This window comes from Rhinopithecus roxellana, chromosome 1 (genome assembly GCF_007565055.1).
Source record: "Rhinopithecus roxellana isolate Shanxi Qingling chromosome 1, ASM756505v1, whole genome shotgun sequence".
Lineage (NCBI taxonomy): Eukaryota > Metazoa > Chordata > Mammalia > Primates > Cercopithecidae > Rhinopithecus > Rhinopithecus roxellana.
The window spans coordinates 80,294,555-80,321,330 of NC_044549.1; the positions used below are offsets into that span (position 1 = coordinate 80,294,555).

The 26,776-nt window shown below is 45.5% G+C and overlaps 1 protein-coding gene across 14 annotated transcripts in view; it reads left to right on the forward strand.

The window, feature by feature from the left end:
* The window catches only part of PXK (PX domain containing serine/threonine kinase like), a 100,287-nt gene that overhangs the window by 69,180 nt on the left and 4,331 nt on the right, over positions 1-26,776 (forward strand). For 3 of the 14 annotated variants that reach the window (XM_010360482.1, XM_030926875.1, XM_030926926.1), the window contains 6 exons: positions 1,570-1,648; positions 6,196-6,244; positions 11,590-11,667; positions 12,196-12,282; positions 12,765-12,834; positions 15,584-15,646. In XM_010360482.1, coding sequence (XP_010358784.1) covers positions 1,570-1,648; positions 6,196-6,244; positions 11,590-11,667; positions 12,196-12,282; positions 12,765-12,834; positions 15,584-15,646 — 426 coding nt within the window. Of the gene's footprint in view, positions 1-1,569; positions 1,649-6,195; positions 6,245-11,589; positions 11,668-12,195; positions 12,283-12,764; positions 12,835-15,583; positions 15,647-24,878; positions 24,912-26,776 lie in introns of all 14 variants that reach the window. The other 11 variants (XM_030926883.1, XM_030926895.1, XM_030926904.1 and 8 more) reach the window with 6 other exon arrangements.

The window sequence follows — 26,776 nt, forward strand, 5'->3', positions numbered from 1 at the left end:
TATGGGGTTGGGAAGGGTCTTCTGGGCCCTGGTAGTGTGCAGAGCCACTCATCCCCTTTTCAGAGTCCAGGAAAGACCCAGAGGAAGTTGCTGTCCTCCACAGCCAGAAATTCTTACCCAATTTAAAAGTAGACCAAATTTGAGTGGTTTATTTAAATACACTTCTGTGAAAATTCAGGTGGCTTGTCCATTTGTCAGGCTATCTGAAATTTCTGGGAAGTTTTCGTAAAATGCTTTAGAGCTTTGGAAGCAGGAGAATGTAAAGAGAAGTATGGCCTGTATGAGTGTGATGCAGAAGCCAGAGCCAGGCAACTTGAAGCCAGTTTCGAGGACTCAGGCAGGCGTCAGACATCAGATCAAGGCTGAAGTGAGACTTGTAAGAAACAAGAGAGGCCAGGCATGGTGGCTCACACCTGTAATCCCAGCACTTTGGAAGGCTGAGGCGGGTGGATCACATGAGGTCAGGAGTTCGAGACCAGCCTGGCCAACATAATGAAATCCCATCTCTACTAAAAATACAAAAATTAGTTGGGCATGGAGGTGTATGCCTGTAATCCCAGCTTTTTGGGAGACTGAGGCACGAGAATTGCTTGAACCCGCCTCTTGGGAGATGGAGGTTGCAGTGAGCCGAGATTGCACCAGTGCACTCCAGCCTGGGCGACACAGCACGACTCTGCCTCAAACAAAAACAAAACAAAACAAGCAAGCCATAGACCAGAAGCCTAGTAGATAAGAGCCTAGCAGGCCCAGACCTAGGGCAGGCAGGCAGGAATGCAGACACCCAGACAAATTGGATCCAGGAGCTCTTACAGCATTTCCTGCGGGGGCCGAGGGGAGCTGGAGGACAAGTGAGAGCACCTTTAGGAAGGAGAGATGCAGGAACTGGTACAGACTCATCCAGGACCCTTTCATCCCCTCCACAGCCAGGCTGGCACTCACAGCTGGAGCAGAGAGAGGGGAAGGCAGGGTAGCTCTTGGACCCCTGTGCCTTGGAGATATGCAAGTCTACCCTTCACCAAGCGTTACTGTGTCAAAAGAGGCAATTCAAGAGAACAGGCCCTGGGACTATTGTGTTGAATTTGAACCGCTGAAGCTGAACAGTGACCTGTGGGTAGAAAAATCTGGCTGCTCCTGTTAATAGCATCCAAGATGTTGGATGATTAGATATCAACAATTGGCATTTTGTGTGCTGGTTTTGATGAAAAGCAGGCAAGCAGCAAAATGTCTTTCAAGTTCAGAATTTTACTTCTGTGTAGTGTTTACATCTCTTTCAAGAGAACAAACACTTTTATGAATGGTATCTTGAATCCTTCCTCCAATTATCTTTGAAATATGTTTAGCTTTCTGTCAGCATGTAGTTGCTAAACCATTTCTTTTGAGTCATCGGTAATGCCAATGTTGCCAACATTCCCCCTCCCCACATATGCCATCTGTCTGTGTGTGAAGAGTTTTGACACTGTCCTGATCAGCCCGCAGACAGTTATTGCAAAGTGGTGTCAAACTTTTCATCAGCAAGTGGATTTGCCAGCGTGTTCTGTGGAACTAAAATGTGTATCTGTTCATTTCAAGTGGCCGTGTTGGAGTCTACGCTGTCTTGTGAAGCCTGTAAAAATGGCATGCCTACCGTCTCCCGGCTCTTACAGATGCCGTAAGTCAATCATATGCGTTGGTTGTAATCTTGATAACTATGTTGAACACCAGACCACCGTGTCCAAACCCCTGGTACGGTAGTAAAGACTCGCGGTCCCTGCAGAGTTGGCGTGGCCTGCTTGCTGATGGGCACTTGCAGCATGATGTCCTGACCCTTTGTGACCTCTCTGCTCTCCTGGTCTGATGGCTGTACTTTAACATCTGTGTCATTTTCACGTGTATCTCCTCACTCAATGTTAGCATTGTGTGTGCGTACATTAGCAATGGGTGTGTGGACATGTCGCAGCCCCCAGCTTAGGAAATACTGAAGGAGGGTCCTCTCAAGTGGCTCCATTCTGACCCTGCATCAGCAAACCATTTGGCCCCCAGCTGTGCATAGTTCACAAGTCACAGGGCCTTGAAGGGTCTGCACTCCAGGAGGAGGGTAGTATGTCTCTGAGTACCCATGCTTTTGCTTGTGAATTTACTGACTGGGTACTATTTATTAAACTCTAGCACATACCAGGCACTGTTCTAGGGTCTTGGAGCTCAGAAGACATTTTCTCTGAAACTGGGTTATGCATAGATAACCAGGGCAGCTGAAATAGTGCTTTGGGGCCTTCCCTTCAGTTGCATTTTCTGTTCTTTCATGGAGAGGCAGCAGAGTGGTTAAGAAGGGTGTGCCTGGGGTCGGACAGACTTGGAGGTGGATTCCAGCTTCACCACTTCTACCTGGGTGACCTTGGACAAGTTTCCTAACCTTTGGAAGTAGAGTTTTGTGAACTGTGAAATGGGAATGATAATAGCAGTTCCCACCTCAGAAGGTAGTTGGGAGGATTTAATAAGGTGATTCCCAGAAGGGACCCGGCACTTAATATGTGCTCATTAAGTGTTAGTTATGCTTACTACTGAACCAGCTGATCTTTTTTGAACATCACACACCATGCAGTGTATCTGGTGCTTTGTCTGCATCAGCTTATTGTATAACAGATATACTTTGGAAACAATAATATGGGGAAACAAGGCAGAGGGGACGGCTTGAAATGCATGCAGCCAGAGGTCGGAGAAGGCAGAGATAAATTCAGGTTCCTGGTTCATTCTTTCCACAAGTGTTTAGAGAGGGCCTTCTGGAGGCCAGCTGCTGTCCTAGGCACTGTGATGAAAAGAGGAAACCAAGCCCCTGCCCCGTGGATGTGACATTCTGCTGTTCCACAGACACTGAAGCATCTGTCGCCAAACCACAACCATTAATAATAATGTAATAATGTGGGCCGGGCAGTGGCTCACACCTATAATCCCAGCACTTTGGGAGGCTGAGGCAGGTGGATCACTTGAGGTCAGGAGTTTGAGACCATCCTGGCCAACGTGTGGTGAAACCCTGTCTCTACTAAGAAAATATAAAAAATTAGCTGGGCGTGGTGGCACACTCCTGATATCCCAGCTGCTCGGGAGGCTGAGGCAGAAGAATCACTTGAACTGCGGAGTTTGCAGTGAGCCAAGTTTGCAATCACTTGAACTGGGGAGTTTGCAGAGGTTGCAGTGAGCCAAGATCTCACCACTGCACTCCAGCCTGGGCGACAGAGCGAGACTCCATCTCAAAACGAAGCAAACAATGTGCATGTGGAAAAACAGACCCAGTTTGGAAAACAAACTTTCACACAAACTTTTCTAGCAAAATGCACTTGTACTTAGGAAATAGCCTGTATACAGGTTAATTTACTTGAGTTTGCGTTTACATTCCCCATTCCAAAGTTCTTACATCTTTCTCTCAGTCTTCCAGTCCTTAAGTGAATCCAAACATTTTTTCTTCATCTAAGTCTTTCTACCATGTGGGCTTCAGCCATGAAAAGAGCTCTTGGACAGGTGTAAACCATGTTCAATTAAAATGTGTCCTCTGGAAGTAAACAGATGTGTGGCTGAGGGACAGACGGCCCTGAGGAGCCCTGTGGGGAAAGCTAATCCTGTCATTTCTGCTTGTGATGAAGTTCCCATCTTTAAAAAAGAGTAATGTAGCTGGGCGCGGTGGCTCACACCTGTAATCCCGGCAGTTTGGGAGGCTGAGGCGGGTGGATCACTTGAGCTCAGGAGTTGAAGACCAGCTTGGCCAACATGGCAAAACCCCGTCTCTACAAAAAATACAACAACAACAACAAAATTAGCTAGGCATGGTGCTGTGCACCATGTAATAATCCCAGCTACTTGGAAGGCTGAGGTGGTAGAATCGCTTGAGCCTAGGAATTCGAGGTTGCAGTGAGCCATGAATGTGCACTGCACTCCAGCCTAGATGACAGAGTGAGACCCTGTCTCATAAATAAAACAAAGTGAGGGGTGGGCATGGTGGCTCATGCCTATAATCCCAGCACTTTAGGAGGCCAAGGCGGGCGGATCACGAGGTCAGGAGATCGAGACCATGCTGGCTAACACGGTGAAACCCTGTCTCTACTAAAAATACAAAAAATTAGCCGGGCGTGATGGTGGGCGTCTGTAGTCCCAGCTACCCGAGAGGCAGAGCTGGCTCTGGAGCGTGCCACTGCACTCCAGCCTGGGTGACAGAGCGAGACTCCGTCTCAAAAAAATAAAATAAAATAAAAAATAAAACAAAGTGGGGGTGCAGGATATTCAGCCAGACATACTGGCACATGCCTATAGTTCCAGCTACTCAGGAGGCCAAGGTGGGAGGATTGATTGAGCCCAGGACTTCTGGGGCAGCCTGGACAACATAACAAAACTCCATCTCTTTAAAAAGTAGGGGAGGGGCAGGACGCATATTCAAAGAAAGACTCACTTATAGCTGTTTGGGTGCTACCCAAGCAACCATTTCTATTCTTTGACCTGTTTTACCCAGCAGTTCAGAGTTGTTCATGCTTTCCCTCTTTCCCTGTCTCCGTCTCTCCCTCTCCCTCTCTCCTCTCCCCTCCCCTCGCCTCCCCTCCACTCCACTCCCCTCTTTTCTTTCACTCCCCCTTCCCCTTCCCTTCCCTCTCCCCCTCCTTCTTTTTGAGAGTCTTGCTGTGTTATGCAGGCTGGTCTTAAACTCCTGAGCTCGAAGGGTCCTCCCACCTCTAGCTCTGGAGTAGCTGGAACTAGAGGCGCATGCCACTGTGCCCAGTCACCCAGTTCATGCTATTGTTTTTTTCTCTTCTTTTCTTTTCATTTTTTTTTTTTTTTAGGTAAAGTCTCGTTCTGTTGCCCAGGCTGGAGTGCAGTGGCGTGATCTTGGCTCACTGCAACCTCCGCCTCCCGGGTTCAAGTGATTCTCTTGCCTCAGCTTCCCGAGTAGCTGGAACTACAGGTGCGCACCACCATGCCTGGCTAATTTTTGTATTTTCAGCAGAAACAGAGTTTCACCATGTTGTCCAGGCTGATCTTGAACTCCTGACCTCAGGTGATCCGCCTGCCTCAGCCTCCCAAAGTACTGAGATTACAGGTGTGAGCCACTGTACCTGGCTCATGCTATTGTTTTTAATATACTTTTTTTGGTCACATGGGTAATTTTTTAATCATTTTTTATTATTTTTATTTTTAACTTTTAGGTTTGTGGGTACATGCAAAAGTTTGCTACATAGGTAAACACATGTCATGGGGGTTTGTTGTACAAACTTCATCATCCAGCTATTAAGCCCAGTACACAATAGTTATTATTTCTGCTCCTCTCCCCACCCCTCCCCCTAAGTAGACCCAGTGTCTGTTGTTTACTTTTTTGTAATAACATACCTTTTATTATTTTTTTTGAGACGGAGTCTTCCTCTGTTGCCCAGGCTGGAGTGCAGTGGTGCAATCTTGGCTTGCTGCAGCCTCTGCCTCCTGGGTTCCAGGGATTCTCCTGCCTTAGCCTCCCAAGTAGCTGGGACTATAGGCACGCACCACCACACCCGGCTAATTTTTGTATTTTTAGTAGAGATGGGGTTTCACCACACTGCCCACTCTGGTCTCGAACTCATGACCTCAAGTGATCCCCTTGCCTCAGTCTCACAGAGTGCTGGGATTACAAGACATGAACCACCATGCCTGGCCAGTAATATATTTTTGAAGAGAGAATTGATTTACTTCAAAAGTGACTGCTTTTTAAAATGAAGTATGAGAAATACTTAGAAGAAAATTACTTTCCTGTTAGATTCCAATCAGGACAGTTCCTTTCTACTTGAACATTTTTATGTTACTGAACTCTAGAATAAATTTTATCCTCTTCTGAGGCAAGAAAAATAGCAGAAAACTATTCTATTTAGAAATATCTACTGCATATGTTATTTGTGATATTTTTGCAAATTAGCATTCGCAAAAGTAATTTCTTAAAAATGCAATATTGCCTATAGCGGGGAAACCCCCTCTAATACACAGCTGTCCCAGATATCCTAGTAACACAGTGGGAAGGGGGTCACAATGGGTAACTTGCAAACCCCTTTGCATTTGTTAATGAACATGGAATGGTGGATGGGGCCGGGGGCTGGAGGATGTGGTGCAGGGAAGGGAGACCTCATGGGCTAAAGGTGTCTTAATCTGCTTTAATCCTAGTCTGAGAGTGCACCTGGTTCAAGAAAGTTTTTTGTTTGTTTCTTTTCTTTACAGATTATTCAGCGATGTTTTACTAACCACTTCTGAAAAACCACAGTTTAAGGTAAAGACAATTATATTGTTTTTTGGTTTGTGACATAACTAAGTTGACTTTGAAAGTTAGCTGTATTTTTAGCCAAAAAAAGAAAAGATATGTAATAGGGAAAATTTAGAAACAATCTAAATGTCCTACAATTAGGGGCTAGGTTAATAATTTATGGTACATCTATTTGATAATATAATTAAAAGTGAAATTGATAAAGACATTGTAGTAATATGGAAAATGATTTAGATTTGTTCTTAGGTATAAAAAAATAAGATAATGTGTAAAACAACATACCTATCTAGAAACAAGCCTGGAAGGAAGTCTTCTCCTGGGAAGCAGTGGTGTTATGATGGAAAGAGAGTGGGCTTCAGAACCCAAAAAAACAGAATGATATCTTACTTTGTTCTTATAATATTAGCTGTTATCTACAGCAGGGTTTTTCAACCACGGCATTTGACGTTTTGGGCCAGATGATTCTTTGTTGTGGGGGTTGCCTGTGCATGGTAGGATGTGAAGCAGCATCCCTGACCTCACCACTAGATTCCAGCAATACTCCTTGCCCCCTCTCCTGCACTGTGACAACCAAAAATGTCTCCAGACATTGCTAAATGTCTCCTGGGGGGTGGTATGCAAAATTGCTCCCAGTTGAGAGCTGCTGACCTGTGGGCAAGCACTTAATCTTTGAGTCTGCATGTACTCATGTGTAAAATTGGTGAGTAATGTATGTCTGTTGTCATTAGACAACTGAGGCCATCTACAGAAACTCCTTGTCTGGGCCATGGCTCTTGGCAGTGCTCACTGTGAGTGAAATTTGGGTGGGAAGATAAAAGGTAATTCTCCCTCTCCTTTCTATATTCCAAAAGAACATGTAGTACTGTTAGGATGAAAATAAATTTAGAAAACAAAAAAAAAAAGAAAGAAAACCAAGGGTTAGAAGATTGTGTCAGTGCGAGAGGTGCTTTCCTCCGTTCTGTTTTGAAAGTTGGAGGAATTCTGACAGTAATCGCTTCTTTGGATCTGCAGTAGGAGAGAAAAAACATTTAAATTATTATCTTCTTCAATGAAACATCTTAGGAAATTTCTTCAGCCTTGTCAATAAATATATTCTCCTCCAACCCTGACAGTCCAGCCTCTAGGATTCAGGAATTTAGACCTCGCTCTTCCCCTAAGCCAGAGAGCCTGTGCAACAAAGATAGTAAGATTTTAAAATCCAACATTAATTACTGTATGTACACTGACTTTCTGGAAAGATATACAGGAGACTGGTAACATTGGTTTCCTCCATGGATGTAGGTAGGAGACTTAGGAGACTTTTCACTGTGTATGTGCCCTTTTATACCTTTGGGATTTTAAACCATGTGACTGTATTACCTACTTACAGCTTTTTTTTTTTTTTTTTTTTTTTTTTGAAATTTTTACAGAATAACGAAGATAAAAAGTTCAACATGATCTGGGGATCTTATTTTCCAGGACTGGACTACTCATGGTTTAAAAAGCTAATAAATTAAGAAATGGCCCAGGCGTGGTGGCTCATGCCTGTAATCCCAGCACTTTGGGAGGCTGAGGCAGGTGGATCATTTGAGGTCAGGAGTTCCAGACCAGCCTGGCCAACATGGCAAAACCCTGTCTCTACTAAAAATACAAAAATGAGCCAGCCTTAGTGGCAGGTGCCTGTAATCCCAGCTACTCGGGAGGCTAAAGCAGGAGAATTGCTTGGACCCGGGAGGCAGAGGTTGCAGTGAACTGAGATCACACTACTGCACTCCAGCCTGGGTGACAAAGTGAGACTCTGTCTCAAAAAAAAAGAAATGATGGAGGCAGAGGTTGCAGTGAGCTGAGATCATGCCAGTGCACTCCAGCCTGGGGAACAGAGTGAGACTCTGTCTCAAAAAAAACAAGAAAGAAATGATAGGCTCAGAAACAAACTGGGCTGTTTTTAGGAATGTCTCCCAACAGGGAAGGCTGGAAAGTTTAATCTTGTAAAATTCAGAACATAAATCTCTCACGAAGAAAATATCTGTGAAGTTATAAAATAATAACTGGTTGAATTCGTGTATGTTCCAATAAGCTTTATATAATTAAAAAATTTTTTTTTTCTTTTGAGACAGAGTCTCACTCTTGTTGCCCAGGCTGGAGTACAATGGTGTGATCTCGGCTCACTTCAACCTCCACCTCCCGGGTTCAAGCAATTCTTCTGCTTCTGCCTCCCGACCAGCTGGGATTACAAGCATGTGCCACCACACCTGGCTAATTTTTGTATTTTTAGTAGAGACGGGGTTTCATCATGTTAGTCAGGCTGGTCTTGAACTCCTGACCTCAGGTGATCCAACCACCTTGGCCTCCCAAAGTGCTGGGATTACAGGCATGAGCCACTGTACCCAGCCAATTTTTTTAATTTTTAATTTTAATGTTAATTTTTTTTTTTTTTTTGAGGTAGGCGATTTTTTGTTGCCAGGCTGGAGTGCAGTGGTGCAATGACAGGGCTCAGTGCAGTCTCAATCTCCTGGGCTCAGGTGATCCTCCTGCCTCAGCCTGTTGAGTAGCTGGGACAACAGGCATATGCCACCACACCCTGCTCATTTTTAAATTTTTTGTAGAGACAGGGTCTCACTATGTTGCCCAGGCTAGTCTTGAACTCTTGGCCCCAAGTGGCCTCCCAAAGTGCTGGGATTACAGGTGCGAGCCACTGTGCCTGACCTAATTTTAAATTTTAAATTTTTATAAAAAATACAATATAAAATTTACTCTCTGAACCATTTTTTTTTTTTTTTTTTGAGACGGAGTCTCACTCTGTCACCCAGGCTGGAGTGCTGTGGCCGGATCTCAGCTCACTGCAAGCTCCGCCTCCCGGGCCCAGGCCATTCTCCTGCCTCAGCCTCCCGGGTAGCTGGGACTACAGGCGCCGGCCGCCACGTCGCCCGGCTAGTTTTTTGTAGTTTTTAGTAGAGACAGGGTTTCACCGTGTTAGCCAGGATGGACTCGATCTCCTGACCTCGTGATCCGCCCGTCTCGACCTCCCAAAGTGCTGGGATTACAGGCTTGAGCCACCGCGCCCGGCCACTCTGAACCATTTTTAAGTGTACAGTTTAGTGGTGTTAACTATCTTCACATTGTTGTATAACAGATCTCTAGAGCTTGCAACCTGAAACTCTATACCTGTAGAATAATAACTCCCCATTTCTCCCTCCCCACAGCTCCTGGCAATCACTATTGTACTTTGTTTCTATGATCTTGACTACTCTAGAAACCTTATATAAGTATTTATCCTTTTGTGAATCATTTATTTCACTTAGCATAATGTCCTCAATGGTTATCTATATTGTAGCATGTGACAGTATTTCCTTTTTTTTAAGGCTGAATAATATTCCATTGTATGTATATGCCACACTTTGTTTATCCATTCATCTGTTGATGAACATTTAGGCTGCTTTTACCTCTTGTCTATCATGAATAATGCTACAGTTTACATGAGTGTGCAAATATCTTTTTGAGATCCTGCTTTTGATTCTTTTGGATATATACCCAGAAGTGGAATTCCTCATGTGGTAGTTCCATTTTGTAGTTTTTTGAGGCACCTCCATAATGTTTTCCATAGCAGCTCTACTCCTCTACATTTCTACCAGCAGCGTACAAGGATTTCAGTTTCTCCACATTCTCACCAATACTTATCTTATTATTTTAATAGTGGCTATCCTAATGGGTGTAAGGTGATGTCTCATTGTGGTTTTGATTTACATTTCTCTAATGACTAAAGACATTGAGTGTCTTTTCAGATGTTTGTTGGCCATTTGTATATTTTCTTCAGAGAAATGTCTATGTCTTTTGCCTCTTTTTAATTGGGTTACTTACATTTTGTTGTTGAGTTGTTGGAGTTCCTTTATATAGTCTGGATATTAACCCCTTATCAGACCTATGATTTGCAAATACTATGTCCCATTCCTTGAGTTGTCTTTTTACTCCGTAGTTCTTTGTTGCACCAATGTTTTATTTATTTTTCTTTTTTTTCTTTTGGAGATAGGGTCTTGCTCTGTTGCTTAGGCACAATCTCAGCTCACTGCAACCTCCACCCTCCCAGGTTCAAGCGATTTTCCTGCCTCAGCCTCCCAAGTAGATTACAGGCATGCACCACCACACCTGGCTAATTTTTGAATCTTTAGTAGAGATGGGGTTTTGCCATGTTGGCCAGACTGGTCTCGAACTTCTGACCTCAAGTGATCCACCTACCTCATGCTCTCAAAGTGTTGGGATTACAGGCGTGAGCCACCGTGCCCAGCTGCACCAAAGTTTTAAATTGATGAAGTTTAATTATTTTTTCTTTTATTGCCTGTGTTTTTGGTGTCATATCCAAGAAATCATTGCCAAATCCAGTGTCATGAAGCTTTTCCGCTGTGTCTTTTCTTTTAGGAGTTTTATAGTTTTAGGTCTTCCATTTAGGTTTTGAATCCATTTTGAGTTAATTTTTGTTTATGGTGTAAGGTAAGGGTCCAGCTTCATTCTTTTGTATGTGGATATCCAATTTTCCCGGCACCATTATTGAATATACTGTCCTTTCCCCCATTGTATGTTCTTGGAAGCCTTGTCAAAGATTATTTGACCATATCCACAAGGGTTTATTTCTGGACTCTCTCTTCTTTTCCATTGGTCTATGTATTTGCCTGCATGTCAGTACCACACTGTTTTAATTATTGTAGCTATGTAATAGGTTACAAAATCAGGAAACGTGAGGCCTTCAACTTTGTTTTTCTTTTTCAGATTGTTTTGGCAATTTACAGCCCTTGAGAATCACTTGAATTACTTGAAACATATCATGTTTATTTATGTTTTAGTTTGTGTGTTCATTGCTAAAAAATGCTAGAGAAGTGAGTGTGTTAGGGATACCAGAAGTGGCTATCCCATTCAGTTAAAGAATGGACAGCTTTTTTTTTTTTTTTTTTTTTTTTTTTTTTTTGAGACGGAGTCTTGCTCTGTCGCCCAGGCTGGAGTGCAGTGGCCGGATCTCGGCTCACTGCAAGCTCCGCCTCCCAGGTTTACGCCATTCTCCTGCCTCAGCCTCCCGAGTAGCTGGGACTACAGGCGCCCGCCACCTCGCCCGGCTAGTTTTTTTGTATTTTTTAGTAGAGACGGGGTTTCACTGTGTTAGCAAGGATGGTCTCGATCTCCTGACCTCGTGATCCGCCCATCTCGGCCTCCCAAAGTGCTGGGATTACAGGCTTGAGCCACCGCGCCCGGCCAAGAATGGACAGCTTTAACTGATTTTATTCCAAATGGCTCTTGATAACCACCTGCTCCTTCATTTACTCCAGGACTTGGGAGTATCTCCAGCCACCTGTTTCAATGGATGATGTACTTTTATCTCCTTTCAGATCCCTACAAAGTTAAAAGAGGCATTGAGAATTGCCAAAGAATGTATAGAGAAGAGACTCATTGAAGAACAGAAACAGGTAAATTTATAACAGTTCCTCTTTACCTTTTAGTGTCCCCATCTTCTGCCGTGGTTTTTATAGTGATTGACATTTGACTGTTCACTCCACAAATATTTTAAGCATACTTACTTTCAGCCAGCCTTTAGGCTGAATGCTGCCCCGCAGAGCTGGATACTTGACAGTCCTGCCCTTAGTCCTGCTTAGTCTATGTGGGAAACAAACATGTCCAGGAAGGGCAGTCTGGGTTTCTGATCAGGGCATGCTGGCTGGTGGTAGTTGGGGGCATGCATGGTCCATGCTATCTCACCACATTCTTCTTCTGTAAAAGAGGGGAAGGCAGGAAGGCATTAGGGGCATGAGAAAGGACCTCTTCCTCTGGCATACTCCTCTACCTGGCATCCAGACCCGAGCCAGGAAGTAGACAGCCTGAGCAAGGAAAGTTTTTTTTATCCAAATAAAATGTGGTTTGCCAAAATGTGTTGGAGAAGATTTTCATTAGGAAGCTGCCTTCTGTGGGATATGCTTATATCTTATGGTCTCTTAAAGATTCACCAGCATCGAAGACTGACAAGAGCTCAGTCACACCATGGATCTGAGGAGGAAAGAAAGAAAAGAAAGATTTTAGCTCGAAAGGTAAGTCTGGTGTCTTTCTGCATTCCCTCCATGAGTTCATGAGTACATGTGAAGAAAGCTCTAGGTTAATGGTGCCCATTTAATGACAGATGGCTGTGCTATATCTCCTTGAAAGCTAAGACTATTTCCATATGACTGGGGTGCAGCTTTTTTGGAAAAAATAAAAAATAAAAGAGCCATATGATAATCAGCAGAGAAATGGCCCATGTAGTTTCCTAGCTTGCTGGGCAGATCATGGCATAATGTATGTAATTGGAGGAAACAATTGGCCTGAGCAGGTAAAGTCAGCATTTGTTGTTTTATTTCCCCCTTTAGTTTTGGCTGGGACTTCTTCACTGTATTAAGTTATGGGGCTGAGTATGACCTTGTCTGTAGCTAGTTTAATGGTATGCCTGGAAAATATTTTTATTCTGACTTCCAGCTTCACTGTGTTTATTCTTTGCTTTCCTCTCCCCTCTCCCCCTTTTATTTTATTCTTAAAGAAGTCAAAACGATCTGCTCTTGAAAATAGTGAGGAGCATTCAGCGAAGTACAACAACTCCAATAATTCAGGTAACTGGCTATAGATGATAATGGGACCCAGGACCCAGAGGTCAGGGTCAGGAGTCTCTAGTTGGTCAAGACGTCTTGAGTTCTGCTGGCCAGAAACTGGGCAATGTAGTAATGACTACAGAGAACAAAATAACTTTGTCTCTAATGAAGGATTGCAACAGCATTCATAGGCTTACAGCACTCAAATGCTAGAAGGGACTTCTGAGGTAATTGGGTAGCTCACCTTCTTCACTGATGGCAGAACTTGATCAACTAAAGACACAGGAGCATTAGCCATGGGAGGACAACAGATCTGACTTAAAATGTGAGGCCTCCTGTTTTTTAGTAGAGCCTGCATGAACAGAAATGACCTTAAATCCTGCCTGCTGCTCTGGACCCCATGTGATGGGAGGATGTGCCTTCCTGTGTGAATTAAGGAAAGGACTCGATGGTGTGTGGGGATGGCAAGAAACCGAGATGGTACAAAGAGCACCATCCTGAGGTGGCAGTCCTTGCTGCCACTCCCAGCTGTCCCTCACCCAGCTCTGCTGGCTTTGGGCCATAATGTCCCACCTTTGGAAATCAGAGCCAGATTAAATGATCCCTGGGGGCCTTCCAGTTTTTCTAATTTATGAATCTGTAAAGTATAGCCCACATAGAGAAGGGAGGGTTTCACCCTAGTTACCAAGCAGTTTTGGCTTAGCCCTGGAGGGCCATGGGAAGGGGAGATTTTTGGGTTGGGGAATACCTGCTTATATTTTAGGCAGAGGAAGGAAAGAGCAGAGAGGGGGAATTTGAAGATGCAAAAGAGACGGTGACTGGCAGGGGTGCCAGGGGGGTAGAAAGCCAAGGGTTAGCATCCAAAGCCCAGCTATCAGTGTCAGCTTTGAGGAAACCCATGCATCTCTTCCTAGCAGTAGGATTTGGTGGGGGCAGGTGAAGAGGCAGAGATGTTTAAAAATAGAAGGGAGGAAATTGGGGGTATTCACAGGTCATGCCTCAGTCTTCTCAGTGAAGTCAGGGAGGAGAATGTCTGCCTGGGGCGTGAGGAGAAAAGTGTACAAGATGATTAGACTGCAGCCCTGAGGGCTGGATGAGCCACAGCTGGAGAATGCAAGTGGCATGGCCAGAGCTGGAGATTGGAAGCCGTGAACAGAGAAAGTCCATAGACTCCAGAAGGAGAGTGAGAGTCACATTGACACCACTGCAGAGTCCAGACTGGAGAAGGGCTCAGGGAGAGCTGCAAAGGAGAGGAAGGAGGGGAGGTCCCAAAGAGGACCAGTGCAGGCTCCTCGAGGGTGAATGCTGTTGTGGCTGGCGGGTAATTTCAGAATTGGAAGCCTATTTTCTCCATGGTTGATGGGAGGGTCATGGACCAGTCATGGTCATTACTATGCTGAGACTCGTGACTCCAAACAGCAGTCATTCTGTCCAGTGGCTAATTTTTTATAGAGCAGAGAAAGCCTGACAGTGTGCTCTCTACCTTCTAAGACCCTGCCTGCCTGCAAAGCTGTGTCACGTGCAGCCAGGTGGGACTCAAGGACTTCAGGATACCCTAGTGCCCTCAGGAGTTTAGGAAAATGAAGTAGCAGTTGATGGATATATACAGATAATTCCCACACCCTACTGGAATCAGGCAGTCAAGCTTCTCCCCATTAAAGTTCATTAGCACTACAAACAGTATAAAGACAGCATGCATTGAGTTTTACCCTCTTTTTCAGTGAAACACCCTCATATTTTATAGGGAACTGAGGGAATATTGCAAGTAGAAAAGTATTAAGCTGGAGGGAGGTGTGGCTTGATCAGGACATTTCTCATGATGGCCAGTGTCCATGAGGCACCAACATGACCTGTGGGTAGTGAGTGAAGTGATGGCTGGGGCCTTAACCACACCAGCTCTGGTTGCTTCTCGGGCATGTGATGACAGCCCTCCCTTTGGGTGTGTGTGCCTATCAGCACATCAGAAAGCACCTGACTAGGGAGATTTGGTTAACCTCTCCATAGGATCTCTATGTGTGGGAGGGGGCTTTCTGTGTCCACGGAAAGGCTTATGTAGGAACCTCTGCTAATTGGGCCATTTCATGTCAGCTCAGGAAGATATTTTCTAGGGATCACCAAGTAATGGGGAGATACTGAGAACGTGGGAATATTTGCAATATAATAAGGTTACTACATCCAGAGAAAGCATGCAACAGGTGGGATTTTGCACATTGTTTTAATGTGAATAAGGGTATTTACTGATTCTAGATAAGAAAAGGCCTGTGAAATCCATGAACTGAATAGACCCTCTAGTTGACTCTTCTTGCTGATAAAATGGAACTTCTGCAGAATGTGTTACCGGGTAGATGCTGTAGGGAGCTCTCCCTTCCTTTGGAAGCCCCCAGCAGGCTGCTCTGCACCTCTCTGTCCCCTGTACCACTTGTGGCCTCTGTCATTTGTCATTACCCAGGAGTGGAGGTTGGGTCAGGAAAAGATACTGCAGCCAATTGCATAAGCTGTTGATTGTGCAAAGTTTCAAACCAGGCAGGCTTTGGGGAGCAATGGGAGGCAAGGAGCTTTTAGTAGCTTGGGAAGGAGGTGGACCTTGCACCAGAGTAAAAGCCTGTCATTGGGTCCAGTCTCTGAGTTTTTTGTCCCTCATCATCTTGTTTCACAAGGCTCACACACTAAGCCAAGTATAGATTCTCAGACAGCAGTGGGTCCCAGCCTGGGCCAAATTCCAAATGTCTTTCGTTGGTCCCCATGAGGGTTTCTCTGTGTTTTATCTTAGCAGGATCTGGGGCCAGCTCACCTCTCACGTCCCCGTCATCGCCAACTCCACCCTCTACATCAGGTTAGTGATGGAGTAAAGTGACATGCCACCTTCCTGTCTGCCAACAGGAGGAGCAGGCTTTGCCTCTTCCTGCCTTGGCCCAACAATTTCAGGGGTTAGATAGCAGCAGCTTTCTCAATAGAGATCAGTGGGAGTGCAAATAAGCAGTGTCATTGGGAGAGCTGAGGGGCTAGATTTCCAAGCTCAGTTTTCACAGGGAATGGACCAGTTTCAGGGCCACTAGCCACCCCCTGGCTCCAGCTTGCTGTCTTTGCTGAAAAGTTTCATGCAGAGCTCCTCAGATTGGAGCCTGTCTTGGTACATGCTCAGCTGAACAACACAAACACACTGTGGCCCAGGGGTCCCGTCCTGCTGGCCTCTCTCCTCAGGGAGCCCGTCCATAGGGTCAGTTTTGTCACAGAGCACAACTGATCTAGGTGGAGGAGTGAAAGAGTCACCGTGTTTCTGATTTTCTGGCAACGATTTGACTCTGTTTTGCTCTGTAATGTATTTAATTATCTGAATATTTTTCTGTTATTAGCCTTTGTTTCTCCTTTGTAAATTAGATACAAGTTTTGATTGAAAAATGTAAAAAGAATTTATCTTGGAGATTGCTTATAAAAATAATCTCTGATTTTGTGGAGTAGCCCCATGATATCTTTCTTTTATTTTTGAGCCAAGATGTCTCTCCTAAAGTCTTTTGCAAGCCCAGTAAAAACAGTTGGGACACCAGTATCTCCTTTTGCTTCTTAAATGAACCAGTTGTTTTAGATGTGCAAGGAGCTGCTTCTGCCACTCAGAGCTTGCTGGCTGTGCTTGGAAGGGTTCCTACAGCTGTGTGAAGGGAGAGTCACTGGCAGGGGGTTGGTATATGAGTTGATTCCATATTTATTGTTAATACCTAACACAGCACCCGGGAGCTGCCAAGAGCATTCCTCAGCTCCACTCAAATGCTTCTAACTGACCCTGCTAAGAAAACGAGAGCAAGCAAACACAAGCGGACTAGTGTGAATGACTTACTTCTGGCTGAGGGTGGTTACTGGTGCCTTACTACTGAATGTTCTAGGGCCAGGGCCTGTTTTGGGTAGCAGAGTTCCTGGTCCATGGGAGGATATTCTTGTCCTTATCTTACTTTGTCAGATTTCCCAAGAAAGCCCCCAAATGTTGATCAAGACAGAAAATAGGCCTTTTTTGTCTTTTGTGGAGATAAACTGTTTAGTCCAATCAGAAATGTGTGGTGATCTACTGCCCAGACTATATTGAGCCATTTCCTAGAAGATAGGATGTTAATTTAACACCACTTAGGCATATTAAGAAAATTGGGGCCGGGCGCGGTGGCTCAAGCCTGTAATCCCAGCACTTTGGGAGGCCGAGACGGGCGGATCACGAGGTCAGGAGATCGAGACCACCCTGGCTAACACGGTGAAACCCCGTCTCTACTAAAAAAATACAAAAAAACTAGCTGGGCGAGGTGGCGGGCGCCTGTGTCCCAGCTGCTCGGGAGGCTGAGGCAGGAGAATGGCGTAAACGCGGGAGGCGGAGCTTGCAGTGAGCTGAGATCCAGCCACTGCACTCCAGCCTGGGCGACAGAGCGAGACTCCATCTCAAAAAAAAAAAAAGAAAATTGGAGAAAATTAATAATGAAAATCCATAAATCCTCCTTTAACAAGCAAGGCGCTTGAGGCACCTGTTTCAGTTCACAGCCCTTCTCTGTGTGGTTAGATCTGCCCCTGCTCAGTTGACAGTTGGTTCTTATCTCTAAATGCCTTTGGGAATTTACAATCTATTTGGACTTTTGGGGGGAATTCTCTAATTTATTTGTGTTTAAATGGGCGCTGTCTCATACAGTAGCAAGTCTGCATGAGATAAGGTAACTTTTAGAATGAGAGAAAAAAGGAATCTTGTGTAAGTAGAGTCAATATTGGGAAAACTTGGAGGTGAGTGGGAGGGGCATTCCTGTGAATTTGATAGCACCCAGCCTGAAGGGGAGTCTTGAGGATTTAGAAGGAAAACATGTGAGGCCCCAGCACAATGCCTGGCAGAGTGAGAGTGCCTGGCAGAGATGAGAGGTTTCCAGCAAATATTGGCTCCTCCTTTCTTTTATCTCCTTAATGTTTTGTTGATGAAATTGACTCAGCCTGCAATCTGACCTCTGCTGGGCATTTCCTGTAATGCATCTCATGAAAATGGTAACTAATATTTAGCATTTGCCTGGCAACCTAGCATTTCAGGCCCTAAGCATTTCAACCCAAGGGAGTTTATTCATTCAAGATGTAGTCAAGGTGCATTTACTGAGAACCTACTGGTTTGCTAAGGACTGTGCTTGGCCCTGGGTTACAGAAATGGCTAGACAAGGCCCTAGCTCTTGTGGAGTCACATTCCCAGTGCCTCTCAGAAGCTTCAAAACAATAGACAATGTTTAGGAAAAAACTCACAAAGTGTTTTTTCTTATTCTGTCACTCAACACTATAATAATCAACACAGACTTCTGTGACCAAATGTCACGGCATGGGGGAGTGGTTCTGTCCACCACCAGGTAAGCAATCAGTTTTGCTGTGGATACCAGCTGGGTATCTTCTCATGCAATTCTGACACTATCTACCTGGAGATAGCATCAGACTCCACAGGTTGAGGCTCAGTCCCCAAAACGACTTGCTCTTTCTGACACCATTTGCAAGGATAGGACTCCAGAACTTTTGACCAACCAGCTTCAAGTAGGAGTTCCCACAGCTCCCTCTTTAGTTTCTGTTACTTTGCTGGAGCAGCTCACAGAATGCAGGGAAGCATGTTTACTGGTTTATTATAAAGGATGTTACAAAGGATACAGATGAAAAGATGCATAGGGCGAGGTGTGGGGGAAGGAGCTTCCATGCCTTCCCTGGGCACATCACCCTTCAGGAACCTCCGCATGTTCAGCTATCAGGAAGCTCTCCAAACCCTGCCCTCTTGGGCCTTTTATGGAGATATCTTCAGATAGGCATGATTGACAACCATATAGAAATGTTGTTATAGAACCCAATTTGGGTCCGTTCACCCAGTGCAATAAAACCAGATCCCCACACCAAGGCTGTTTCAGTGATAGAAAGGAAGGCATTTATTGCAAAGTGCTGTGCAAGGAGGACCAGGCAGTGAAATGCTCAAAAATCTGACCTTCCAGGTGGCTTACAGGCAAGGATTTTTAACAGTGGGGTAAATTTCAGGAAAACAGAAGCTACAGGCAAAATTACAAATCAGTACACCGAGGTTGCACATTGGTTTAAGTTTAAAAGGGCAGGACATCTTGGGGGTAGGGGGTGCTCACAGGTAGATTCAGAGATCTAACTTGCAGTTGATTTTAGTTGCAGAAGCTCTAAGAATTTTGGGGTCAGTAGAAAAATGCTAACTTGCTAGGGGGGTGACTTTCTCCAAGCCTCTCAGGAAGAAACTTAGAACAAAGGACAGTGGGATCCATAATAGGTACAGTTTAGTCTTCTTTTCCTCCTAATCAGGGATCTTTGTGGTGAGGGTCTTCAGTGGGGGCCTGAGCCTTTGAAAGACAACTCAGGGACATATGTTAAGATCTTATCTTTAGTTTGTATAGGGCAAGGGAACTTCTCTGGAGCTTTAACTTCCTTGGCTATTGTTCTTAAGCCACTTATTAACTTCTTGTTTACCAAGTTACTTAATTACCTCTAGGGCTAGCTGGATGCCTGAAATTTTTCTTAAAGGAACATTTGGATTTTTCCTTATTTCCATGCCTTGAGGTTTACAGGTCCCTAAAAGTTGGGGGTGGTCCCAGTTCCATCTCAGTGTGATTGGACAAAAAGGGTATGATATAACCCCAGCAAGGCCTGTTTGTTCAGATTCTGCTTGGCCTCTCTGTACAACTTTCCTTCTTCTAGGGTATGGGGCATGTGTAGGAGATGCTTAGCAAATCTTTGATTTACATAGGCTTGCTCTGCCTTCAAGGCCTCTGCGGAGTGACAGCAGGACTCTGCGCCTAGGTATTACACCATTTTTGTTTTTGAGACAGAGTCTCAGTCTGTTGCCCAGGCTGGAATGCAGTCGTGCGATCTTGGCTCACTGCAACTTCCACCTCCTGGGTTCAAGCGATTTTTATGTCTCAGCCTCCCAAGTAGCTGGGATTATAGGCACTCACCACCACGTCTGGCAAATTTTTTTGTATTTTTGGTAGAGATGGGGTTTCACTATGTTGGCCCAGCTGGTCTTGAACTCCTGACCTCAAAGTGATCCACCTGCCTCGGCTTCCGGAGTGCTGCGATTACAGGCTTGAGCCATTGTGCCCAGCCAGGATTGCAACTTTTGGCTGGCCAGCCCCTGTTTAGGCTGTTCTTCCTTGCAGAACTAGAGGTCGGCCTTCTTCTGGGTTCAAGTGATCCTCCTGCCTCAGCCTCCTGAGAGACTGGGACTATAGGCGTGCACCACCACATCAAGCTAATTTTTAAATTTTTTGTAGAGACAGGGGTCTCACCATGTTGCCCAGGCTGGTCTCAAACTCCTAGGCACAAGTGCTTCTCTCACCTCAGCCTCCCAAATTGCTGGGATTATAGATGTGAGCCACAGCACCTGGCCTCACAGTTCTTTCTAATCAAGCACACTCTAAATCCTAAATCCACTGTGCACTCTGGCCTTTGGCAGTTTGCTTAGCAATAGATCAGCTTAGGTAAGTTGAATTCAGCAGCAGTGCCTTTCTTCCCTAAAGCATCAGTTGTAAGCACATTTATGGCAGCTAAAGGTGGTCTTAATCTCAGTTTCTAAGTGAAGGAGTCTTACTTTTTTTTTTTTTTTTTTTTTTTTTAAAGGTGGTCTTAATCTCAGTTTCTAAGTGAAGGAGTCTTACTTTTTTTTTTTTTTTTTTTTTTTTTTTTTTTTGAGACGGAGTCTCGCTCTGTCACCCAAACTGGAGTGCAGTGGCCAGATCTCAGCTCACTGCAAGCTCCACCTTTCGGGTTCACGCCATTCTCCTGCCTCAGCCTCCCAAGTAGCTGGGACTACAGGCGCCCGCCACCTTGCCCGCCACCTCGCCCGGCTAGTTTTTTGTATTTTTTAGTAGAGACGGGGTTTCACCGGATTAGCCAGGATGGGCTCGATCTCCTGACCTAGTGATCCACCCGTCTCGGCCTCCCAAAGTGCTGGGATTACAGGCTTGAGCCACCGCGCCCGGCCTAAGAGTTTTACTCTTATGAGCCCTTTCCAGCAATTGTGTAAGGGCTGGGGCCCCTCCCTTTTCTTCCTGCAGCTTCTTCTCTGGGGGCTCCTTCTTGAGGTCATTACCAAGTTGATGGGAGAAATATCCTTTCTCTAAGTCTGCTGGCAGTTGCATTGGGTGGGGTGGGATTCTCTAAGACTCTTTTGCTGAGACCCGTTTTTTCTTTTTTTTTTTTTTTTTGTTTTGTTTTGAGACGGAGTCTCGCTCTATCGCCCAGGCTGAAGTGCAGTGGCCGGATCTCAGCTCACTGCAAGCTCCGCCTTCCGGGTTTACGCCATTCTCCTGCCTCAGCCTCCCAAGTAGCTGGGACTACAGGCGCCCGCCACCTCGCCGGCTAGTTTTTTGTATTTTTTTTAGTAGAGAAGGGGTTTCACCGTGTTAGCCAGGATGGTCTCGATCTCCTGACCTCGTGATCCGCCCGTCTCGGCCTCCCAAAGTGCTGGGATTACAGGCTTGAGCCACCGCGCCCGGCGACCCCTGTTTTTTCAGTAAAAACATTCCTAGTACTGTCTTTTCTGCAAAAAGTTGTTTTCTGCCTCAGGAAGTTCCCTCTTTCCAGGATTTTACAGTTCTTTATCCTGGTTTATTTCATGGTAATATCACCAACTAGTGTTTATCCTCTATTCAGAGAACTGATAGGTTGTAAAGGACCCAATTTACACACACGCAAAGATTCCCTCCCACCCTCCTTTGGGAGCAGACAGGCCTGTTGCCTTGCTATCTGTTTTTTTTTTTTTTTTTTTTTTTTTTGAGACGGAGTCTTGCTCTGCTGCCCAGGCTGGAGTGCAGTGGCCGGCTCTCAGCTCACTGCAAGCTCCGCCTCCCAGGTTCAGGCCATTCTCCTGTCTCAGCCTCCCGAGTAGCTGGGACTACAGGCGCCCGCCTCGTCGCCCGGCTAGTTTTTTGTATTTTTTTAGTAGAGACGGGGTTTCACCGTATTAGCCAGGATGGTCTCGATCTCCTGACCTCGTGATCCGCCCGTCTCGGCCTCCCAAAGTGCTGGGATTACAGGCTTGAGCCACCGCGCCCGGCCTGCTATCTGTTTTTTTGAGACAAGGTCTCTCTCTGTCACCTTGGCTGGAGTGCAGTGGTGCAATCACAGCTCACTGTAGCCTTAACCTCCCACCTCAGCCTCCCGAGCTTTGGGGCTCAAGTGATCTGCCCGCCTTGGCCTCCCATAATGGTGGGATCACGGCCCTTTTTCTAAAAAAATGGGTTTGTAAAAGAGTATTTTGGGAAAGCTAAGTAAGCAGAGGACCCTACATTGTTATTTAAAATAATTATATGTAATATATTTGGAACACTTATTTTGTGCCAGGCACTGTTGCTTTATAGTCATTTGTTTCAGTTAATCATCGTGAATACCTTCTTTTCCAGTGTGAGTGGACTCCAGCTTAGCTCCATTTTACAGTTGAAGAAACTGATGCTCTAGTAGGGTTAAGAGACTTTGACCAAGGTCACACAAGTTAGGGGGGTGCTAGAGCCAGAAGTGTAACTTGTTCTGTCGTTGTTCATTTACCCCATTGATATACTGAGTGCCTGCTTTCTGAGGGTGCACTGCAGGGCCTGTACTCTTAAATACTGTGTTCGGCTGGTGTGAAAAGAACCCTGAATGTTGAGTCAGTAAACCAGAGCTTGAGTCCTACCTAGGTCTGCCACATTCCCACTATGACCTTGGACAAATAATTTCTGTTCTTTGAGGCTGTCTTTTAAAAGAAGTCTCGGTCTTTATTAGATAGGTGGCATACATGGCGAGGCTTTATAAGCAGTAAAACACCATCAGGTATAAACTGGCAGCTAAAGGTGGTCTTAATCTCGGTTTCTAAGTGAAGGGGTCTTACCCTTATGAGCCCTTTCCAGCAATTGTGTGCCTGCTTTAAAAAAAAAAAAAAGGCCGGGCGCGGAGGCTCAAGCCTGTAATCCCAGCACTTTGGGAGGCCGAGACGGGCGGATCACGAGGTCAGGAGATCGAGACCATCCTGGCTAACCCGGTGAAACCCCGTCTCTACTAAAAAATACAAAAAACTAGCCGGGCGAGGTGGCGGGCGCCTGTAGTCCCAGCTACTCGGGAGGCTGAGGCAGGAGAATGGCATAAACCTGGGAGGCGGAGCTTGCAGTGAGCTGAGATCCGGCCACTGCACTCCAGCCTGGGCGACAGAGCGAGACTCCGTCTCAAAAAAAAAAAAAAAATAAATAAATAAATAAATAAATAAATAAAATAAAAAAATAAAAAAAAAAAAAGAATGTCTCGCAATTGGATAATTCTACCCGTTCTTACTTGTAGTTTATATTTTAAGCAATAATTTTGAGGTGAGAGAGCTGGCAGTTTGTAGAAAACCCAGTCTGCAAGAATGAGTGGAGAGAAAGGGAAGTTTCATATCTGCAGAGAAAGAGGTGTGGGAGCCCTCCGAAGGTTTGCTTAAAATTCAACTCGCAAAACAGATTAATAAGAGAAAAGGCATATGAGTTTATTATTTAATGTGTATACACAGGAGCCTTCAGAATGAAGACCCAAAGGTACAGGGAAAATTGTCCATTTTTATGCTTAGGTTCAACAAAGTATGGACAGCTGTGTGGAAATATGATTGGAGGAAAAGGCTATGATCTAATGTTAATAGACTGAGTGGGGAAACCCAGCAAGGCTGTCTGTCTAGATAGTTCTCAGCCTGTCTGAGCAGCATTCCTTCCTTCTGGGTGTGGGCAGGACCCTCTCTGGAATGGGGGTCTTACAACCTATAGTCAGACAAGGTAGGTGAGGCAATTTCTTTTCTTTTTTGATATGGAATTTCACTCTTGTTGCCCAGGCTGGAGTGCAATGGCGCGATCTCGGCTCACTGCAGCCTCTACCTCCCGGGTTCAAGTAATTCTCCTGCCTCAGCCTCCCAGGTAGCTGGGATTACAGGCATCCACCACCACGCCCGGCTACTTTTTTGTATTTTTAGTAGATACAGGGTTTCGCCACGTTGGCCAGGCTGGTCTCGAACTTCTGGCCTCAGGTGATCCGCCCACCTTGGCCTCCCAAAGTGCTGGGATTACCAGCGTGAGCCACCATGCCCAGCCAAGTGATTTCTTTATGGACAGTTTTTACACAGAAAGGTGGAGGGAGAGTAATATTTTTAGGTATGATAGTGGGCTTTGGGGAAAAGGGTTTCTGTTTCTACGACCCACCTTGGAGAAAGAGGGATTCTAGTTTCTCTGGCTAGCCTTGGGGGACAATGGGACTGAGAAGGCTGGAGGGCCTCTTTTCCAGTTTCCCAGCCCCTTTCCAGGAGAAGGCTGTGGGGCAGAGTTGGTTCATTAGGAACTCTGAGATTTACCAAAGCATGATCCTTCACATTTAGCTGGGAATCTAGTCAGTTTAAAAGAAGACAAGAAAAACATTTGCCTTGCTTTCCTTTTTAAAATGGCTTTATAGCCTTAAGTAAGTTTCACTGCCCAATTCAGCCTCTAGGGAGGGGCTCACAGGGCCTCAGGGAGGGGCCCAGTGCTCCCGCCTTGACGATGCCTGCCCAGGATCTCTGGCCTTAGGTCTGCTCATCCCAACTTTAAAGAGACAAATCTATTGTAGACTCAAAAAGACTTGCTTGGAAAAAAGTGGTGGGTTTTCATTTTCCCCCCTCTTGATCAACCGTCCTTGTTTAATAATAGAACTAAGTACATTCCTCATATCCATTTTGCTCTTCAGAGGTAAAACCTTCATGGCTCTTCTGAAGTGAGCATCATGCTTGCAAATAAATAAAAATAGTATCTAACTGGCTCAGAGGACAAAGAACGTGAAGAAGAAAGCAACTCATTAGGTGGCTCAAAAAGCGACTCATTGGTTATTCTATAAATACGTTTGCCATGTTTTAAAAGGCTCACAATTGTGTTTACAAACCAGTGCCTTTTGTGGTTAATTTGAGTATATCCTAGTTTCACAGTGAGAATAATCAGCTTGTGACTCAGACTAATATTTTACTGTCTGTTACTATTTGATTAAATGACACTAAAATCTGAATAATGACTTGTGTCCCCTCTTTCTCTTTCTCTCTTTGCTGTTTTCAGTAGAGCATGCACCATTTTGAACGTGAATTTTCGGTAAAGTAAACTATGCTGATTTCTCTAACTTTAAAGATGCTCTGTTTCTGTGTGTGATATAGGACCCAAAGTGTCTCGATTTTTGAAGTGATTAACAAGTGGGAAAGCAGAGTTGAGACTATTTCCTTATCTGAATATTTAAATGAAATACAGCATCTTTAAAAGAGCACCCAGTGACTTCATCTATATTCATTTCATTTTCATCATGACTTTCAAAATCTTCATTTTCACTCTGATTTGTTTTAAAATACAGCTCTAAAACCTGCAAATCAACTGCATGGCATTTTGGTATATTTTAATTTTGGAAACCATAACTCTCAAAAGTCCTGTTGCTGCAAAAATGTTGGTTCCCTAGTTACTCTGATGAAGAGGAAAGAGGGTTAGGCAGTTGAGTTCTTGGTTACAGGGAGACAACTTACTGGCTTTTATAACTGAGGTAGGGAAAAACAGTTCTTTTGTAAGCATCCTTTATAATTCTCGAGCTGTGACAGGAGTACATCCTCCTCACCTGCCTGAGGCCAAAGGAGAAGGTGGTTCTCCTGAGAGCTGGGGGCTGCCTGCTTCAGTTCTCTCCCAAGAGTGGCTGGTAAGTCTGGTGTTACCCTAGTGTGGTCTCATGGCCACTTGGCCTCCCCTCCTGTATGTGACCACAGAGGAGCTCGGAATTAGAGAGACGTGTAGATTACCCACTGCTGGCTGCTAACATGGGCTTAAGAGTCAGTGGGGAGGGGAGCCGGGCGCAGTGGCTCACGCCTGTAATCCCAGCACTTTGGGAGGCTGAGGCGGGTGGATCACAAGGTCAGGAGTTCAAGACCAGCCTGGCCAACATGGTGAGACCCCGTCTGTACTAAAAATATAAAAATTAGCTGGGCATGGTGGCACACGCCTGTAATCCCAGCTACTCGGGAGGCTGAGGCAGAGAATCGCTTTAACCTGGGAGGTGGAGCTTGCCTTGAGCCAAGATCGTGCCACTGCACTCCAGCCTAGGTGACAGAGTGAGACTACATCTCAAAAGGAGTCAATGGGGGAACCCTCAGACATCCTGTCCACCAAGGCTGTTGAGGGTGTTTCTGGCCTGGCATTCCTCCCTAGATCTGACCTACGCTCTCCCTGCAGCATTCTCTGCCCTCTGCCGGGGCCTCTGCTGGATTGCCAGGTTCCCATGTGGTTTGGTGGAGAGGATTTGGGGGTGGGTGGAGTAAGCAGTTGGCCCTCAGGGATTTTGTCTAAGAGAAAGTGAGATGGGAGAAATCGGGACTGACCTGGTCATAACCGAAGGTAAGCCGTTTGCAGCATCCCCCATCCTGGGCGCGAATTCAGGTATCATCAGTCTAACATGGAATCGGTCTGCTCTTGTATGTGGCCTGGAGATAAGGGTATTGGAGGTCTCTTGGCAGGAGGGACTTATTCACATTTTAGAGAGCACAGGCAGCAGGCAGTTGTTCCCAGGTTTGTCACAGGCCAAACGGTCAACTTTCATTTGGCCCTCGTTGCCCCTGCCCCCTCTTCCCTCCATTGTTAGCCATGTGTTGTAACTCAAGCCCCAATGGACCTTTCAGGAAGCTTGTGGACCATGGAAAGGGCCAAAAGGAAAAGCCAAAAACAATCAATGGGGCAGACTGAGTGAGACCGAGTCCCAGGTCTATGTTCCTGACTCCTCCAGTTTCCACTTTCTGACCCCTAGACCTCCTCTCCCCTCCAGAGTGTTCCAAACTGGCAAGCTGGGTTCTGGCCTTCCTTACCCTGGTTGTACATAAGAGCCACCATAGTTGTTGCAGGCCCAGTGAGGAAAAGCGGACCTGCTGGGACATCAAGCCCCACTGGACTGCTCCGGCCTGCTGAGGCCACATCAGGGAGATCCTGCT